This window comes from Gracilinanus agilis, chromosome 1 (genome assembly GCF_016433145.1).
Source record: "Gracilinanus agilis isolate LMUSP501 chromosome 1, AgileGrace, whole genome shotgun sequence".
Lineage (NCBI taxonomy): Eukaryota > Metazoa > Chordata > Mammalia > Didelphimorphia > Didelphidae > Gracilinanus > Gracilinanus agilis.
Genome location: NC_058130.1, coordinates 725,421,289 through 725,441,306, shown reverse-complemented (window position 1 = coordinate 725,441,306; position 20,018 = coordinate 725,421,289). Strand labels below are relative to the sequence as shown.

The following is a 20,018-nucleotide window of genomic DNA, read 5'->3' as shown; positions in this document are numbered from 1 at the left end:
AAAGAAAGAAAGAAAGAAAGAAAGAAAGAAAGAAAGAAAGAAAGCATCACACCAAAGAGCAGGGAGGTGACTGTCCCTCTGTTTTCCCAATTGGTCAGGCTCCCCCCAGAATCCTGGATTCAGTTCTGGTTGTCTTATTTAGAAAAGCATTGATACGCTGGAAAGCCTCCAGAAAAGGAGGTGACCAAGATGGTGAAGGAACCTGACATCTGGTTGTTTGAGAGACCTGGGAATATTGAGCCTGGAGAAGACAAATCTTGGGGTTAGGAAAGGGGGATTTGAGAGCTGTCTTCAGATACAAGAAATCAGATTTGTTCTGCTTGGCCCCAGAAAGTAGAACTAGGAGCAATGAATAAAAAGTTCCAAGCTCAAGGGAGCAGCTGGGTGGTTTAGTGGATGGAGAGCCAGGGCCAGAGTTTTGGGTTCAAATCTGGCCTCAGACACTTCCCAGCTGTGTGATCCTGGGCAAGTCACTTGACCCCCATTGCCTAGCTCTTACCACTCTTCTGCCTCAGAACCAATACATAGTACTGATTCTAAGATGGAAGGTGAGGGTTTAAAAATAAAAATTAAAAAGTTCCAGGCTCAGGGACAAGCAGATTTCGACTTGGTATAAGGTAAGCTTTGGAACAAGGAGCACTGACCAAGAGTAGAATGGGTTGCTCAGGGAAGTAGTGGGCTACTCCTCCCTAGAAGTCTTCAGGGAAATGATGGGTGTCCACCTGTTAGAAGTGTTGAAGAAGGAATTCTTTTTCAGGTCTGGATTGGATTAGGCAGCCTCTGGGGCCCCTCTAGCTCTGGGATTTTGCCACTCTATTGTGGGTGTTTTGTGTTCTATGTTTAAGGGTTCCTCCCAACTCTGCCATTGTGTTTTGTGTCAAAGATTCTTTCTTGCTCAGATCTTCTTTGTTCTATATTCTAACAGACCTTCTAGCTCTAATTCCCCATGTTCTAAAGACCTTCCCAGTTTTAACATCTATATATCCTGGGTTCTAAGGTCCTTCTACCTTTGACATTCTGTGTCAACTGGATATTTCTGGCTCTGAAATTCCATGTTCTAAGGCCTCACCCAGTTTTGACATTTCTATATTTGAGCATCTAAAGACCCTTTCAGTTCTAGCATTCTGTGTTCTAAATTTGCTTTTAGTTCCCATATTCTGCATTCTATGTCCTAGCTGTGATGTACCATTTCCTCTGTTTTAAGGTCCCCTCTGGGGCAACTGGATGGCATGGTGGCCAAAGCATTGTGCCTAGAGTCAAGAAGTCCTGAGTTCAAACTCAACCTCTGACACATACTAGTTGGATGACCCTAAGCAAGTCACTTAACTTCTTTTTTTTTAAACCCTTACTTTCCATCTTAGAATCAATTGGTTCTAAGACAGAAGAGTGGTAAGGGCTAGGGAATGGAGGTCAAGTGACTTGCCCAGGGTCACACAGCTAGGAAGTCTCTGAGGTCATATTTGAACCCAGGATCTCCCATCTCTAGGCCTGGCTCTCCATCCACTGAGCCACCCAGCTGTCCCACTTAACTTCTATTTACCTGAGTACTTCATCTGTAAAATGGGGACACAACAGAGAAGGAAATGGCAAACTACTCCAGTGTCTTTGCCAAGAAAACCTATGGAGTCACATTGAGTCAGACATGACTGAGCAGCAACAAGGTTCTTTCTATATGTGACATCTACATTCTTCTTCCTTTCCCATTTTTAAGTCTGCTTTGTATCTCTTACCCTAGCAAGTCTTTCCCTCCCTAATGCAGTCTTAGTCTTAGACTTTTGGGACACCCTGTAGTCTACATCCTAAGGGCCCTTCTAGTTATTATATTCTAGACTCTTGGTTCTGAGATCCTTCCTGCTCTGACATTCTGGGTTCTATATTCGTCATTGCCTTCCTGGTCTGAAATTCCATGTTCTGTCTTCTGATGTTCCTTTTAATTCTGAACGTCCACATTAGAAGGTCTCTCTTGTCTCTTCCACTCTGTGCTTTGTACTCTAAGATTCCTAGATTTTTGTGCCCTGAGGTCCCTTTCAATCCCAACATTTTAGGTTCTGGTTATCAGATCTCTTCTATCCTCTTGATTCTAAGGCACCTCCCTGTTCTAAGAGGCTATGTTTTAGGTCCTGAGGCTCCTTATCACAGTGCCCAGCATTTTTTTTTCACAAGAAATAAAATGATTTTAATTATATTAAATTTAAAAGATGTTTGCACCAACTAACTAATGCAGCCAAGATTAGAGGGAAAACAGGATTTGGGAAGACCTGAGATCAAATCTGACCTCAGACTCTAGCTTTGTGACCCTGGGCACAACACTTAACCATATTTAACTCAGTTTCCTCATCTAGAAAATGAAGGAATGGCAAACCTCTACAGTATTTTTTGCCAAGAAAACTCCAGATCGGGGCATGAAGTGTCCAACTTGTCTGAAAAGTGACTTACTGAGTTCTATGGAAGGGCAAAAAGACTTGTTCTGGTTTGTACCAGAGAGTAGAACCAAGAGTAGTTGAAAGAAATAGCAGTAGCCAGTATATTTCCAAAGAAGTCATTTTTCAAGCTTTTAAACATTTCCTGCATTTTTGGCTGATGCATGATATCCAAGTCATCCATCCACCTGGCTTCCAAGTCTAACATTCCATGTTCTAACACACCTCCTGGCTCTTGGATCTGTAACTAGCCCCTTCTAAGAAGTGGGACAATATTTGTGTGAATGAATAGAGAAGCCATCGACTCTTCCTCCTTGCCCTCATTGAAAATCTCTTGGGTTGGAATCTCTCTGTGCCTTCTACTGTCCTTCGCCAACCACCCCCTAGCCCCGATCTCTCTAGTGCTCAGCAGACAGTCGGAGACTTACCCCCTTGGATGGAGACCAGCAGGAGGAGGAGAGTGCCATGAAGGGTGGGGGCCATGGTGCCAATGGCCAGGTAGATGTCAGGAACAGCCTTGGGGTCTTCATGGGGTACCCCTTTCCTAATCTCTCCTCTTATAGTCTTTTGTGGAGAGTTCGTTACAATTGCTCCACAGCCCAGGGGCTGGCTGGGAGCTGTTACTTCCCCTATTTCCTCTATCTCTTGGACTGGAGCAGGATATAGGGACCCAGGACCCCGAGGGATGGAGCAATAATGGGATGTGGAAGAGAGGAACCTCAGAAGCAGCTTCTGCCTTCTATCTACCTTCCTACAGCAGGCCAGACAGAGAGAAGGCAGAAGAGGATGAGTCAGCTGGCTTGGTCCCAGGGAGTTATAAGCCCAAACCATCAGAATCGAGGATCCCCGGATCTCAGAATCAAAAGTGGCTTTAGCAGTGGGGCCATCTCCCAGTCTGCCACAGGTCTTCTTCTCTAATAAACCCGGAGGCCATCCAGTCTCTGCCTCCTCAACCTAATTGGTGGTTCCCTGCCAGAGAACTCCCTACCTTAGGCGTCTGCCTAAGGTCTCTTCCTAAACCACTATGGTGGTTTCTTGCCAAGAAACTCATGCCTTCAGGCAGGCCCAAGGCCTCTCATCCAACCTCTTCCCAAACTCCCATGTTGGTTCTTTGCCAGGAAGTTTATACCCTCCAGCAGGCCTCGGGCACCTCAGCACATGGCAGGAAGCTCAAATCCAGTTCCTCTTCCAAGCTTCCCCCCAAAGATGCCCAGTCCTAACTGTCCCTGTCAGTGGCGCAAGAACAAACGGTGGTTGGGGGGTGCCAAGGGAGTGGTAGGGAAGGAAAGGAGGGTGATCTGACCTAGCTTTCAACCTGACAGGAAGGGGTCAGGCCAGTGGCAGGAGGCAGCTTCACGACTCATTCTCTAGGTCGAACCAACTTGGCTCCATAGTTATCTCTAGGCCACCAGGGTTTTAAAAAATGTCATTTCTGTTTAGCTTTGGGATACAGCCAAACTCCGACACTCACAGGTTTGCACACACACACACACACACACACACACACACACACACACACACAGGGATTTATGTTTATAGAAATATACACAGTCATGCTTGCTCTCAGGAATGCATGTGTTTACTCATGGTCAAACCCACAGTTACAGATAAATCCATCTAATTGTGGGCTTAGACATGCATAGTGACAAGCAAAGACATTGACTCAAACTCATAGACAGCATTTCATCCCCAAAAAAAGATTTTAGCAGAGCCACAACATTAGACTGCAAATGAACTCCAATAGAAATGAATAATGTGATGTGGTAGCCCAAAAGATGGCGCCATCTTGGACTACACTCAAAGAAGCATAGCATGCCCCAAAAGTTACTGAACTGTGCATGTCCTTTGACTCTGTCACTGGACCTATACCCCAAAGAAGTCAAGGAAAGAGCAGAAAAGGACTCCTATGTACCAATATTTTTATTGTAGCTCTTTTCATGGTGGCAAAGAACTGGAAACTCAGAGAACTCATGGGTTGCCCACAATCTGGGGAGTATTTGCACAAATTATGGTATATAACTATGATGGAAAATTATTGCACTGAAAGAAATGATGAGGGCAATGGCTTTATTTATTTATTTATTTTTTAAACCCTTGTACTTCGGTGTATTGGTTCATAGGTGGAAGAGTGGTAAGGGTGGGCAATGGGGGTCAAGTGACTTGCCCAGGGTCACACAGCTGGGAAGTGGCTGAGGCCGGGTTTGAACCTAGGACCTCCTGTCTCTAGGCCTGACTCTCACTCCACTGAGCTACCCAGCTGCCCCTTGAGGGCAATGGTTTTAGAGAAGTCTGAGAAGACTCATATGGACAGATGTAGAAGGAAGTGAACAGAACCACAGATACTATAACATCAGTATGGTAAAAACAACTGAAAAAAATAAGAAGTCTGATCAATCTAATGATCAATTCTAATGTCAGAAGACTGATGAGTGACAAAGAATGTGACTCCTCTCTTGACAGAGAGATGATGGACTGAAGGTGCAGAAGGGGACACACTTTTGGGGCATGGCCAACAGAGGGATTTGTTTTGTTTGACTATGATTATTGTTAATCCTCTTTTTTTTCCTTTTTCCAGTGGGTTGGAGGGAGAGGGATAGGAATGGGGAAATGTTAGATAGTTAAAAAAGAAAAAAAGAAGAAGCCCAATGTTTGATATCAGGAAAGTGATCCTCCACATATGGAATATGTCTTTGAAACTGGATGCTTGATTTTAGGAAGGAGAAGGATAAACTGGAGAGGTCTAAGAGGGGCCAATCAGATTAGTGAAAAACCTTGAGATGATGACAGATGAGGTTCAGGTGAAGAAACTGGGGACATTTCAGTTAAAAAAAAAGGACTGGAGACTCTACTAGCAGCAATGCAAGAATCCAGAGCAAGGCTGAGGGACTTATGAGAAAGAAAACTATCCACATCCAGAGAAAGAACTGTGGGAGGAGAAACACAAAAGAAAAACAACTGCTTGAACGCATGGGCTGATGGGGATATTATTGGGGATGTAGACACTAAACGATTACTCTAGTCCAACTATCAATAATATGGAATTAGGGCTTAATCAATGATACATGTAAAACCCAGTGGAATTGTGCATCGGCTAAGGGTGGTTAGGAGAGTATGGGGGAGAGGGAACGAACATGAAACATGTAACTAGGAGAAAATATTCAAAATTTTTAAAAAAAGGCCTGGAGATCGAGAGGGGGGACATTTTAATATCTGCTTGTATTTGAAAGGCCAAGTAGAACAAATGTAATCCCTCTTCCACATATTATACCCTGTTTTGCTTTCCTGAATTTTTATTCTTGGTTACAAGGAATGACTTGATAAGGAAAGGAAGCAAAATATATCCATAAATGTTAAAAAGGAAAATGTATAATTAATAGAATTATTTATATTAATATTTGATATTAAATTTACACAATCATACATTTAATGTTTTCTATTAATTAATATAATTAATCATCCATATACCTAAGTAAAATATTAAAACATTAAATGCTTCTTAATGAACTGGAGAAAAAGCGATCAAATGAGGAGGACAGAGAAAGTCTGAGGAGGGACTGGCTATGACCTTCATTGAAATAAGCTAGAAAGAATACAAATTTGGAACCAGAGGACCTGGGTTCAAATCCCATCCCTTCCCATTTCTTGACACCTAATGTACAAAGAAATTGCGATGTATATTTTCATGTTATTTGATTTTTGGAATTCTGTCACCTCATGTAGTGAGTTCTTCCAAAATATAATTTTTTCCAATTAAAAAAAAATGAAATGGGGAGAGCCACTTAACTTTAGCTATTTGACCTTATCTGAATGCTTTACCTTTTCTGGGCCTCAGTCTCCTCCTCCATAAAATAAGGGAGTTGGACGTGATGAGCCCTTTCAGACATGGGTTAGCCTACTGCTAGATGACCTCTGCAGTCCTTTCCAGGTCTCCAATTCTACGTGATTCTATCATCTCTAATAGTCACTTCCAACTCTAGAAAGCCTTGCAGGTGTTGAATTGACTCAAATTAGCTATGGCTAGTAATGGAGTCCAGCTAGAGGATGAAGCTGGCTGTCCTAACAAGGGGGAGGGGGTAGGAGTGTGTACACTTCTTCCTCCTCCTCCCTCACCCCCACCCCCGGGAGCAGTTGGACTAGAAGGCAATAACTGTTTAACCGAATCCTTTTTAGTTTAAGTAATGGAGGCTGTACAAGCTTGGTTAATTCGGGGTCTAGTTGGTAAATTGACAGGGAATAATCCCACTGAGGTTAACAACTCTCTCTGCTTAAATTATTCCCTAAACCCTAAGATAGAATAGTTTCCAGGTTGTCTTCAAATCCAGATGACTTGCTCTCAGGACAGAAACTGCACCGGTGCTTAGATGAAAGGATCTTTTCTTTGGTAAAGTATATGGATGGCGAGTATATCCTAGTATAACTTCACACAGGCCCAGTAGCTTAACAAGCAAAGGGGTTTATTATTTTCAGGAAAGCAGGGTGAGGGGAATGGTTTTAGGAATGAAAAGGAGGTAAGCTCTCTGAAATTTTCAATGAACTTGTTGGCTACACATTCCCATGTGTTTTGAACATCTTAACTTCTATCCCACTCACTAAATAATCTTTCTCCTAATCTAATGTAACTAAAGGTAATCTTGCTTAAAGATCTGTATAGTGATTAGTTAAGATGCTGCAATTGAGATATTCTTCCAGAAGTAAAGCAGTAAAGTAACCCACAGCCCTTGAGGTCAGAGATGAGCTAACCAAACAGTAATCTAACTCTTCCTCTCTTATGAGGTAAAAACAGGGGGTTAAATTAAATATTTATCTGGGTTCAGAAGGGTGAGTAGGAGACAGAAATGGACAATAGTCTGGGACCAAATAAGTTAGGGAAACTGGGGTTAGCTGTTTGGGGAATGGTTGACAGGAGTGACAGTTGGGCCTTAACTGTCACCCTGCTCCACCTAGCCAGGGATAAACACAGAGTTTAACAAATACACACACTATGAGAACTTTAAGGTACGAAGAAAACAAACAGGGAAAACAGTTTAATTGTAATTTGAAAGGATAGGAGAGGGGGTGAAGTGAAACTATGTCTAACTGACCAGGACAGGAATCAAAAGGGAAAGTTCCTTAGCCAACCCGGCTTCTGCCAGGTTGACAGGTTGGCTAAGGACTTGAGGAAGAGGGCTTGAGTTTGGGGTTCTCAGAACTGATCCAGAGATGTCTTCAGGATACCAGGAACCAACTCCTCCACAGCCGATGATCCAAAAGTAACCAGGTAGGGAAAGATGTCTGCAAACTGTCCACCAGAACACAGGCCACTTCCCTACTCAGAGTTGATTTGCAGGATGATAACTTCAGCCTTTACAACCTTCACCAATCTCCAAGATCCCAGGTCAAATAGGGACTGCTGATTGCACTTCTGCTCCAAACTCCTTTCAAAACCAGCAATGACTGTTGCTTCCTCTATCCTCTCTACCCTCTCTACCCTCTCTACCCATTCCATTCAGAATGTCCATGGCTTCCAGCTTTTATACTTTTAAAGCCTATACCTATTACACCTCCCACCCCTTGAACCCACAAGGAGTATGATCAAAGTGTCCTTGCAAGTAGGGTGACCTGGCCTTCTATACTCAGGTTTCTAACTGCCCCAATTGCCCCCTCTCCTGGAGTTCTGGGGGGCACTATGGAATTCTGTGAGGCAGCTTTGACCCCACTTAAGATCATGGATGCTACAAAGGTCAAGAGAACACAGAAAGAATTTGGAAGGAGTAGGATTAGCATCAACAGAATCATGAGGTTATGGATAAACTCAACAATTAAGGAATGATGAGTTCCATTGAACTGGAAGGTAGCCAAGGGAATGGGGAGAGATAAAGCTGGCATATGGTTGACAGGGTTGGGGCTGAGCCTAAACCTCGGCCTCTCTAGAGGGCAGGAGCACCATGGGAAACAGAGGAGAAATGTGACATGGGCTCTATGAACCTTTGAGGCCTGTCGATCTTCATCCTCATGTCATGGAGGATCATGGACAAAGCCTTACCAGTACTGATTGTCTAGAGGGCGAGGGGAGAAAGCAAAGGGAGGATATGAAACATTATGAGAAACCGTAGAGTGAAACAGATTATTTCAAAGCTTCCCCTTGTAAAAAGTGAAATTTGGGAAATGTATAAAACTACATTTCCCGTGATCCAACATGGTCCAACTGATTTCCATCTCCGACGTCTTGACGCAGGGGAGAGCTTAAATCTCCTGGGTTAGGAGGGAGTGGTCTCTTTTTGGCGAGTAGGCGCTTCTGGAGGCGGCAGGTTTGAATGCTTACAAGCGCGTGGTCTAATGATTTTATCTATCAGCATGGCTTTAATTAAAATACTAATATATATATTTATACAAGCATCTATCATTTTTAATATTAATACCCTACAGCCTTCTCCCCTCATTCCCCAGACAATCAGTACTGGTAGACCCAAGGGCTCCTCTACAGCATTAGGGGGGTGTGTGTGTGTGTGTGTGTGTGTGTGTGTGTGTGTGTAGTCAAATCAATGACCTGAATCCCAGCTGATTCTCTGTCTCTCTTTGGAATGGTTTCCATTGTGTAGGTGCACCTGAGCTGCATCCTTTTAAGTTATGTGCTCACTTTACGTCATTACGTTTGAGAGATAAATTTGGCCGAAACTCAATCAGCGGGGCTCTTTTTGGGCTCTGCTTTTGGTAAAGTGCTGCAGGTGGGAGTCTCTAGCTCTCTTTGCTCTGCTCATTTGACTGAAAGAATCCTTTATTTTCCCTCTCTTTTGGATATTATTAAAACTCTATATCTTTTTAAATACTAGGAATATTTATTCATTTTTACTCCTATACCATTTACCAGGAAACCTTAGATCCCTATGGAGCCCTCCCTAGATGTAGAAGGAAAGAAGCATGTCAGAGATGGACTGAGCCTCAGAGATGCCTCAGTCCTCTCTTGCCATTTTTCAGGTGAGGCTCAGAGAGGGGTTTACCTCAGACCACACAGTGCTCCATTAGCCAAGGTAGGATACAAACACAGCCAGGCGTATCCCTTGACTCCCATGCTAGGGCATTTGAGCTGATAGTTGTTGATTGACTGACTGGCTGACCAGAGAAAGGTAGGCAGGGATAAACTCTGGTTGGAATAGGTTGGGTGAGCAAGCCCAGATCTTGAAGTGCTTGCCTGGAGATGGATGCTGACATGCCCTCCCCTTTCCCCTTTATTCCCTTGGATCTAACTTTTAGGGTAGGTCACTTTAGAATTAGAGGGTTCTGTGGCTCCTGGCCTGGCCCAGGAGGGTTCTGATTCTGAGAGAGATCTGGGCAAGGGACTCACTGTTTCTATCTCCTTTAGCCACACGTGACCCGCTTAATGATTCCAGAACGTTGTCCTGAGTCCCCCTGAGGGACTTAATTGCCTTCCCATATACCCTTGGGAATGACAGTCTCCAGGGTGAGGGTCTTTGCCTCTCTGAGTTTAGTCTAGCACTGGATGAGGGAGATGGATGCAGTCCAAAATAAGCCTGTCCCACCCCACCTCAGCTACTCCCTCATCAGGCTTTTGGGGAGCTTAGATCCTGACACACTCTATGGAAGGCTTTGAGAGGGGAAGGAAAGGTGACCGGTGACTTTCCAAATAATGACTCCATTGGCTGAGAGTTGTCGGGGGCCTTAGAGGCTATGGAGCGCAACTCCCTCATTTTACAGAGTGAGAAACTGAGGCACAGAGCTCCCACCTGCCCAAGGTCTCGTAGCTAGTTAATGGATATAGATTATAGATTTGAACTTGGGTCTTTCTTCTTGATGTGAGTTGAGTCTCCTCTTCACTGTGTTATCATAACTGCTAGAAGGTGAGGGGGTGAAGGAAGGAAGAGTGACTATGTTACTGTTCTTTACTTGCCCCAATGGGTGGCAGAGATCTTCATCTGAGGACCTCAAAAGGGTTTTAGGCGGAACCTGTTCTCGGTCCCAGATGAAGACCCTGGGCTGACTGAGGTGGAATTATCAGCATCAAAAAGGTGCTCATTACTCTTCTGAATAATGAACAGTCATCATCTTCTTTCTCCCCTGGGCTTCCCCTTCATTTGGCCCCGGCACCCTTCCCTCCTCTAAATGCCATGGGTGATGGGTTGAATTTTGAGGGGTTTAGTCATAATAACGACTCACATCTCCATAGAAATTTTAACATTTACAAAATGCTTTCAATACAAAATCTTTTTGATCCCCACAACAGCCCTGTGAGGTAGGTGCTCTTATTATTAATACCTCCACGGAACAGAGGCGATTACTGAAGCTCCAAGTGGAGCAGAGTGACTTGCTTAGGGTCATACAGCGAATAAGTGTCAGAGATGGGATTTGAACTCAGGGCTTCCTGATCCAAGCTCAGATCTCTAGCAACTACACCCTGCTTTGTAGAAGTTGGAGCCTCCATACATCCCCCACTTCCTGGGTCTCTTGTCCCAAGAGCTGAAGATGGTGGGAAGGCTCCCAGGGGAAGGGTCGGTCAAGGATTCCCCATGGAGCTGCCTGAGGCTTGCCAGAGCCCCTCCTCATCCTTCTCTTCCTCCTGCTTTTCCTCTGCTTTTTTCAGGATGGAGTTAATCCAGTCGACATAAAGAGAGACTCGGGCAAAGAAGTCTGGGTGGCGCTGAGAGGCACAGCCTCCTATGATGAAGGAGTCCACAGCATGGACCACTCCTTGGCAGATCAGAGGACCCCCAGAATCCCCCTGTGGGCAGAGTCAGAGGTTGGTTAGCTTCTCTCCACCTGATTGGCCATTTGCATCCAGTGTTTGGCCACAGAGACTTTAGAGAGGATCAAAGCTCACCTTTTACAGGTGAGGGAAAATGAGGCCCGTACAGGGGACAAGACTTGCCAGTGGCCAATGGCCAATGGACGACAGCATGCCAGGGGCAGAGCTAATATTTGATCCCTGGCCTCCTGAGCCCAGGACACTTTCCGTTACCCCCACTGCCCTTTGAAGATAGGAGGCACCCCAGGCTCTCCATCCTCTGTTTCTTCTGTCTTCCCCCCATGAGATGCCTTAGTTTACTGCTCCAGTCACCTCCCTCCCAATACTCCTGCTTCCTGATCTCCAGCAAAAGGGAATTAGCCCTAAATTCTGGGCTTGCTAATATCCAATATTCTCTCCTCCAATATGGGCTTTGCTGCTGCCATCACTGGGCATGGGGCTCTCTGTGGCTACCCTCCCATGGGGCACTGGTGAGCAGGGGATTAGATACATACGAAACAGATGCCCGCTCGCTGACGGGGTGCCAGCGTACAGACGTTATGCTCCCGGCAAAGGAAAGTCACCACGGTGACATTCAGTTCCTGCAGAACGCTGGGGATGGGCAACATTGTTCCCAGTCGCCCCCAGCCCATGGCCAGGCACTGGGTCCCTGCGGGCAGGGACTGGCCCTGTGTTGGGAGTGGAGCCACCTGGACCTCAGCATTCAGAGTGGCTGGACGGTCCAGCTATAAGAATGAAGGATCCAAACACAAGGCTAGTCAGCACAGGATAGCGTGGAATCCCACCCAGGCCTCCCTCTCTTGTCTTCCAGTCCCAGGTTCTTTCCCCTAAATCAACTGGTCCTCAGCCAAGCAGGGCCTCCACCTGCACCTCCACTGCACACCTGCACCCCTCACCAATCTGGGCAAGACCTGGGAAGGGAAGCCCCCTGAAGTTGTCTCTTGGAATACTCTAACAGACAGGAGGTATACCTAATTTTAACACTCGCTGGGGGATCCTGGGCAAGTCATTTAACCCTGTTTGCCTCAGTTTCCTCATCTGGAGAAGAAAATGGCAAACTACTCCAGTATCTTTGCCAAGAAAACCCCAAATTGGGTCACAAAGAGTCGGATACGACTGAAAAATGATTCAACAACAACAATTGTAACAATACTGATAACTGGCATTTATGGAGAACTTGAACGTTTACAAAGGTTTTGATTCTCAACAAATCTGTGAGAGAAGTACCGTAAATCTTATTATTATCCATATTTTACAGATTAGGAAACTGAGGTTCAGAGAGAGAAGGGAACAAGATAGAGGCCAGCCTTTCCCCTTCCCCAACTCTTTCCTTTTCTTTTCTTTCCCCACTCACCTCAATGAGCGCGATGTCATTCAATTTATTTTTGTCATCATAGTCATTGGAATAGAGACGCTGGACGCTGAAAACCTGCCAGACAGTCTCAGGGACTTCCAAGTTATGGGCTCCCACCACCACCATCATCAGCTGAGGGTTGCTGGGGTGGCAAGAAAGGAAACAATGATGGGGAGGAGGGCTTCCACCAGCTACCACATTCCAATGGGGCTCCAAGACAGTGATGGAGAACCTTTTAGAGACCGAGTGCCCAAACTGCAACCCTCATGGCACATGTGAGGCCCCCGCCTTACCCCAGTCAGGGGAGGGAGGAAGTGCTCCCATTGGGCTACTGGGCAGAGGGGTGGGTGATGGCAAGAATGTCCTCAGGAGCATGTGGAGAGGAGGAAGGAAGCAACCCCCTCCGACATGCATGCCATAGGTTCACCAACATGGCTCTAAGAGTTAGAAAATTTGGCCCTCAAGACTTATGACAAAAAATGCTATCTGCCTTCTGAGAAAGAACTGTTGGAGTCAGAATGCAGATGAAAGCATGTGATTTTTCACTTGTTTATTTGGGTTTTAAGTTTTGGGGTTTGGGTTTCATATGATTATTCACTCACAAAAATGAATAATATGGAATTATGTTTTGCATGATAAAAAAAAAAGAAAACTGTCCCTCAAAAGCCAGGGGTGGAACACAAGTAACATTGTTCCCATTTTATAGACAAGGAAACAGACTTGGGAAGACTTACCCAAGGTCATGCAGCAAGAAGCTGGGGGCATTGAGATTTGACCTCGGTTACCATTGAGCCATGTCTATTCAATGGCCAGCTCTTAACTGCCTTCCTCTTGGTCCTCACCCAGACCAGAAAGCTCGGGCTTCTCCCTCCCTCTTACCCCAGTTAGAATAGCCTAACTTAGAAATGATAACCTTTTACTTTATTGTCCCTTATGATTAAGAAGAATCTATTCCTTGAAATAATCCTGGGCGTTAGGCGCTGTCATCAAGCCTTGCCCATTCCATCTCCCCAGCATCTCTCCTATCGCTTCCTCTCCTTTCCATTCCCATCTGCAGCCCCTCTGACCCAGCTCTCAGAACAGTCGCTTATGGGCTCTCCTTTGCCTCCAGCTCCAATCCATCCTGCACCAGCTGCCGGTCATCCCCTCCCAGCCTCCCTCTGACCAGACCCCTCTCCTGCTCCCACCCCTTCCTTGGTTCCCATGACCTACAGGTGAATGTCTAAACTTTTCATCACGTCCCTTGCTCCATGGAGTTCCTCCCATCCAAGTGGAGCTCAGAGGGGGTCTCCTTTCTCCTGGAGAGTTGGGATTAAATCCTTAGCATTAACTTGGTCTCCATCTTCCATTGGTGAGCTCCCATACTCCAAGTTCTAGGCCACCTTGCTCCCTCAGACCAGAGGGTCCAAGCTGGTAGAGGCTGTGTTTCCCTCTCAGAATAAAGGTTCCCTGAGGACAGGGTTCCATCCCCCCTTCAGACTAAGAGCTTCTGGAGGCCATGTCTCTCTTAGACCTCCCTCAGAGCAGGGCAGAGTTCCTTCCCTCTCTTAGTCCAGACATGCTCTGAGGGAAAGAGGCATAGCTCTCCCCCCTCTGAATGGGGCAGGGGGCTCCCTCAGGGCAGGACGCTGGTCAGTTCTCCCTTGTGCCCACCAGGAGCTCCCCTCTCCCCCTCCAATTACTCACATTTGGTTGACGCAGTGGGCTGCTGTCATCACAAACTGAGGGTGGATCAGGGTCCCCCCACAGAAGTGGTTCCCTTGAACCTGCAGGGAGACCATATAGGGCCGAGAGTGGGGAATGGCGGGTTTGCCACCCACAATCTTGGAGCTAAGGACCAAACCTGGAGTGGGGACAGTACAGAGAGGGAAAGACAAGAGGAAAGACAAAAGGAAAGAAAGAGGAAAAACTCAATTAGGCTTGTCCTAGCCTTCAAGGCTCTCAGACTCATCCTAAGAGGGGGCTCTCCCAGCAGCCAAGGAGTAGGGCCACTAGGGCAGATGCCATGGAGTGCAAAGAGCCCTAGCCTGGGAGTCTCTGCCACTGGCTAACCCTAGGACTGATGAAGTTCTCATCTGTAAAATGGGACTGGTGACCCTTTCATTAGCCATCTACCCCAAAGAGCTATCTGAGCCATCTGTCAGTCTCAGGTTTCTAGGTAAGTAGGAGTGACTATTCTGATTTGCCCTCTCATTTAATTCATTGCATTCTGATGGTTCTCTCTCTTTTTTTTTACCCCTTCCCTTCCATCTAAGAATTAATACTATGTTCTGGTTCCAAGACAGAAGGGTGGTAAGGGCTAGGCAACAACAGTTCAGTGACTTGCCCAGGGTCACACAGCTAGGAAGTGTCTGAGGTCAGATTTGAACCCAAGACCTCCTCACTCCAGGCCTGGTGCTCTATCCATTGAGCCACTCAGCCGCCCCCTCCCGAATGATTCTTTTATATTATTAGGGTCTTCTTATTGTGGTCATATCTTCTTATCGATGAATAGGGTTGGCTTATTATTTTCCTCACCTTTGATTCAGTGGCGTTGTCATTCATATTATTTAAGATCATTGTTGTTCAGTGTGTCCTACCATGACCTCATCTGGGGTTTTCATGGCCAAAATTCTGGAGTAGTTTGTCATTTCCTTCTCTAGCTTGTTTTACAGATGAAGAAACGGAGATAAACAGGGTGAAGTGACTTGCCCAGGGCCACCCAGCTAGGAAGTATCTGAGGCTGGATCTGAACTTACATCTCCTTGACTCCAGCCAGGGTACTCTGCCCACGGTGCCACCTCGCTGCCCATGTTTAATAGGACGAAGATTTTACTCTTTTTCTTCTCACCTTATGTTGGATGGAGTTATTACTTGATAATGTGAATAGGCTATCCCAGCCCTCTGCTCACATCCTCTTCCACTGTCAGAGAGGCTCAGAGCCTGGGCTGCCCATGTCAGCTGTGCCCCTTCCATGGGAGGACCAGGATCCCTAAACTCAGAAACGCTGCACAGCAGCTGGGCTAAGCTGAGGGCTGGGGGCTGGGAAGTACAAGGACTTCCCTTCATGACAAACAGCTTGCTCCTACCAGGAGGAGGAGAAACCCGTAAAGAGTACCTATTGGGGACAAACTTGCCATTCCCACGTCTTTCTTTCTGATGCAGAATGGACCTATTCTCTCCTGTGAGCACTGGACTTGGAGTGGGGAAGACTTGGGTTTGAATCCCACCTCAGATGCTTAGCTATGTGATCACAGAATCAACAAGCATTTATTCAGTGCCTACTAACCCCTCTGGGACTTGGTTTCCTCATCTGTAAAACAGGGATAACAATGATACTTTTCTCAGAGACGTGGTGAGGATCAAATAAAATGGCATGTGGACAGGGCTTTGAAAATCTTAAAGCCCAATATAAATGTTGCTAAATCAAATCCAGCTTCAGACACTTCCTAGCTGTGTGACCCTGGGCAAGTCACTTGACCCCCATTGCCCACCCTTACCACTCTTCCACCAAGGAGCCAATACACAGAAGTTAAGAGTTTAAAAAAAAATAAAAATAAATAAATGCTGCTAAATGATAGTATTAGCTAATGTAGATTTGTGCATAAATATATTAACTAGTCATATAACATCACATTATTATATATGATATTAATATATGATGATGATGATGGTTTTTATTATGTTATTAGTTTGTATATCTATATACAAATACATTAACCAGTGGTATAACATCATTATATCACATTATAATATATTATACCAATATGTAATGATGATGATGATGATGATAGTGGTTTTAAATTATATTACTAGTTTATACATCTATATATAAATATATTAACTCATTTTATAACATTGTATCACATTATAATAGATTGGGGGTTTTTTCCTGTTTTTTTTTTAAACCCTTAACTTCTGTGCATTGGCTCCTTGGTGGAAGAGTGGTAAGGGTGGGCAATGGGGGTCAAGTGACTTGCCCAGGGTCACACAGCTAGGAAGTATCTGAGGCCACATTTGAACCCAGGACCTCCCATCTCTAGGCCAGGCTCTCAATCCACTGAGCTACCCAGCTGCTCCCTACATTATAATATATTGTATCAATATATTATTATAACAATGATATAGTTTTAAATTCTAGTGTTAGTTTCTATGTCTACATATAAATATATCAGCCAGTGATATAACATCATCAGCCTCTCATTATAATATATTATATTATTATTATTAGATGATGATGATAATGGTGTTAAATGAGATTATTAGTTCCTATATCTACATATAACTATCTTAACCAGTAATATAATATCACAAGCCTCACATTATATCATATTAATATATTATTATAATGATGATGGTAGTATTAAATTATATTATTAGTTAATAGATATCTCTATATAAATATATTAACCAGTGGTATAACATCATCAGCCTCACATTATAATAATTATTATTAGATGATGGTGATGTTAAATTATATTATTAGTTTCTATATTTACATATAAATATATTAACCAATAATATAACATCATAAGCCTCACATACTATAGTATTAGAATGATGATGGTGGTATTAAATTATATTATTAGTTAATATATCTCTATATAAATATATTCATCAGTGGTATAACATCATCAGCCTCACATTATAATGTATTATATTATTATTATTAGATGATGATTATGTTAAATTATATTATTAGTTTCTATATCTACATATAACTATATTAACCAGTGGTGTAACATCATAAGCCTCACATTCTATTATATTATTACATTATTATAATGATGATGATGATGTCAAATGATATTATTAGTATATATCTACATATAACTATATTAACCAGTAATAGAACATGATAAGCCTCACCTTATAACATATTGTGTTAATATATTATTGTAATGATGATGATGTAAAATTATCTTATTAGCTAATACATATTTCTATTTAATTAATATATCTATTGTAACAAATATATTAACCAGTATATAGTAAATATATATAGAACATCAGAAGCATCCCATTAGAATCTATTTTTATAATGATGATATCAAATTATATTATTAATTAATATATACTAGATGGAATATATAAAATATTAAGCACTAACATAACCCCTAATGAGCTCATTATGTTATATGCTAATCCATTTATTGTTATTATCATGATTATCGTGTCAACAATGATCACGGTGGGGAGTTCCGGGGTCCTCTCAGCCTAGGCGCCTCTGTGTAAGGTCCCTTCTGACAAAGGACCACACTCCAAGTCTCATCAGATGGACCAAGGGTGACCCTCTTACATACTTCTTCTTCTTGTATCAGAGGGGGTAGCTCTTGAATTCCCCAGGGATAAAAATGACCTCTTCTGGAAAGGGCACTAGCCTTAGTGTCTAGAGGACCTGAATTCCAGTCTTATCTCTGTCATTTACTACCTGGGTGACCTTTGGCAAACTACTTCATCTAGGAGCCTCAGTTTCCTTGTTTGTAAAATACAGGGATAAGGCTTAGTGACCTCTCGGTTCCTTTCCCACTTGAAATCTATGATCTCTCTTTTCCATAGCCTTCAGTCCCCACACACTTCCCCATCCATACCCAGCTCCAGACCCTACATTCCTGGATGACGCCCATGACAGCCTATGCTGACACATTTCTCCACAGGTCCCTGAGTGTTCTTCTTGTTGACAGATGAGGAACCCAGAGTCTGAGGTCACAGAGGTAAGAGAATCAAACTCTGAGCTGAGAATCAAACTCAGGTCCCCTGGGTTTGATCTGGGGGCAAGTCAGCTCCCCAAAGCTGTCTAACACATCAGGGACAGAAATCTCAGATCTGCTCCTGACCCCTGTCCCCTCTCCCCCCATGAGACCTGAGAGTCCTCCCCAGGGACAGCCAGGAGAAAAGGTGGCAGATAGGGGTGGGGGGAGGATTGCATACTTACAGCCCTGGATAGAGGCTAGCAATAGGAGGAGGGTTCTGAGCAGTAAGGATGCCATGGTGTGGAATGTCAGAGGGGGCTGGGAGAGCCTCAGGATCCCTGTACCTCCTCTCTCTGTTCTCTCCTCTTATAGACTCTGTGGGGAGACTGTTGGGATTGCTCCACAGACACACGAGCCCAGGCTTTCCCCAACTTCCTCTGCTGCCTGAGTAGGGTGGGAGCCAAGAGATGGGACCAGAGGAAGAAGAAATAGAGGATGGGGAACAAGAGTGGGGACCCTGCACTGTTAGGGAGTAGCCTCTGCCTCCACTTGTCACCCTCATCCTAGGGGAGGAGAAGGAGGTGGAACAGTAAGGTCACAGAATCACAGGACCTCAAAGACTTATGGGTCCTCCAAAGCCATCCAAGTGAGCCCTGATTCCCAGAAGAATGTCCTGACCTCTATGCCAGATGAGTGACTACCCACAGAGTCTTAACAGCCAGCCCAGAGCAAACCCTCTCTAAATGGGCACTCAAATCAGTTTGGGGGGAGAGTCTAACACCAGACCTGAGGGAGATCTCAGGGTGCCACCAGGGCAAGTTTTGGAGAAGGCTGCTCCAGGGAGGAGCAGAGTGAGCCTAGATAGAAAGAAACTGGCCTGTGGCCATAGGGATTGGGCCTTTTCCAGTTTAACTACTAATTATTCTTGGTGATGATAATAATAATTCTATATGGTGCTTTAAGGTTGGCAAAGAACTTTACATGTGTTATCTCATTTGATTCTTACAGTAATCCTGGAAAACGGATACTATTACTATCCTCATTTTATAGGTAAGGAAACTGAGGCACAGAGAAGTGACTTACCCAGGCTCAAATGGCTGGTAAATAGGAGACCCAAACTGATCTTCCTGACTCCAGGGCCAGCAGTCTATGTGCTGTGCCACCTTCTCTAAAACTGCTCTGGGAAATTTTCACACCCTCTAAAGTTCAGTTATCTAGCCTTTGGCTGAAGACAGTCAGCGAGGGAGAGCCCCTCATCTCTGCAGACAGCCCAGTACACTTTGGGACAGCTCTGCTGGGCGGGAAGCATTTCCTGACTTTAAATCTAAATTGACCTCTTTGTAACTTTCATCCATGACTCCTGGTTCTGCCCTCTGGAGACAAGCAGGATCCCTCTTCCAACCGACAGCCTTCTCATACTTGAAGACAGCTAACATCGCCCCCTCCTCCATTCCCATCCGCCCCTGCCCACTCCCCAGGTTCCCCTTCTCCAGGTGAGGCACAATATAATCTTTAAAATACTTGAAGACATCTATCAGTCTGCCCTAAGCCTCCTCTTTTCTGGGCTAAATAAATTCACTTCCTCCAACCATTCCTCAGATAGTCTGAATTCAAATTCCTTCACTGCCCTCCCCTGGACTTATTGATGTCCTTCTTAAACCTAGAACTGATCATACTACCATGGCTGTGACCTGACCGAGGCAGAATAGAGAAGGAAACGTTTATCACCATCTTATCTTGGACGCATTCTCTCTCTCTGTCTGTCTCTTGCTCTGTCTCTTGCTCTCTCTCTTTGTCTCTCTCTCCCCTTCTCCTTCCTCTCTCTTTATCTCTCT

At 44.6% G+C, this 20,018-nt stretch overlaps 2 protein-coding genes across 2 annotated transcripts in view; both read right to left on the bottom strand.

The window, feature by feature from the left end:
• LOC123232212 (neutrophil elastase-like) overlaps positions 1-2,927 on the bottom strand; it is an 18,747-nt gene extending 15,820 nt beyond the window's left edge. Inside the window, exon 1 of the mRNA XM_044658591.1 lies at positions 2,849-2,927. Coding sequence (XP_044514526.1) covers positions 2,849-2,903 — 55 coding nt within the window. The 5' untranslated portion in view covers positions 2,904-2,927. The remainder of the gene's footprint in view (positions 1-2,848) is intronic.
• A 7,719-nt stretch (positions 2,928-10,646) lies between these two features.
• Positions 10,647-18,480, bottom strand: LOC123232211 (myeloblastin-like). The gene is made up of 5 exons (XM_044658590.1): positions 18,426-18,480; positions 14,198-14,354; positions 12,512-12,653; positions 11,652-11,882; positions 10,647-11,133 (listed from the first exon to the last, which is right to left on the bottom strand). The coding sequence occupies exons 1-5, from the start codon at positions 18,478-18,480 to the stop codon at positions 10,909-10,911; spliced, it is 810 nt and encodes a 269-aa protein (XP_044514525.1). The 3' UTR covers positions 10,647-10,908.
• Between the last annotated feature and the right edge of the window lie 1,538 nt (positions 18,481-20,018).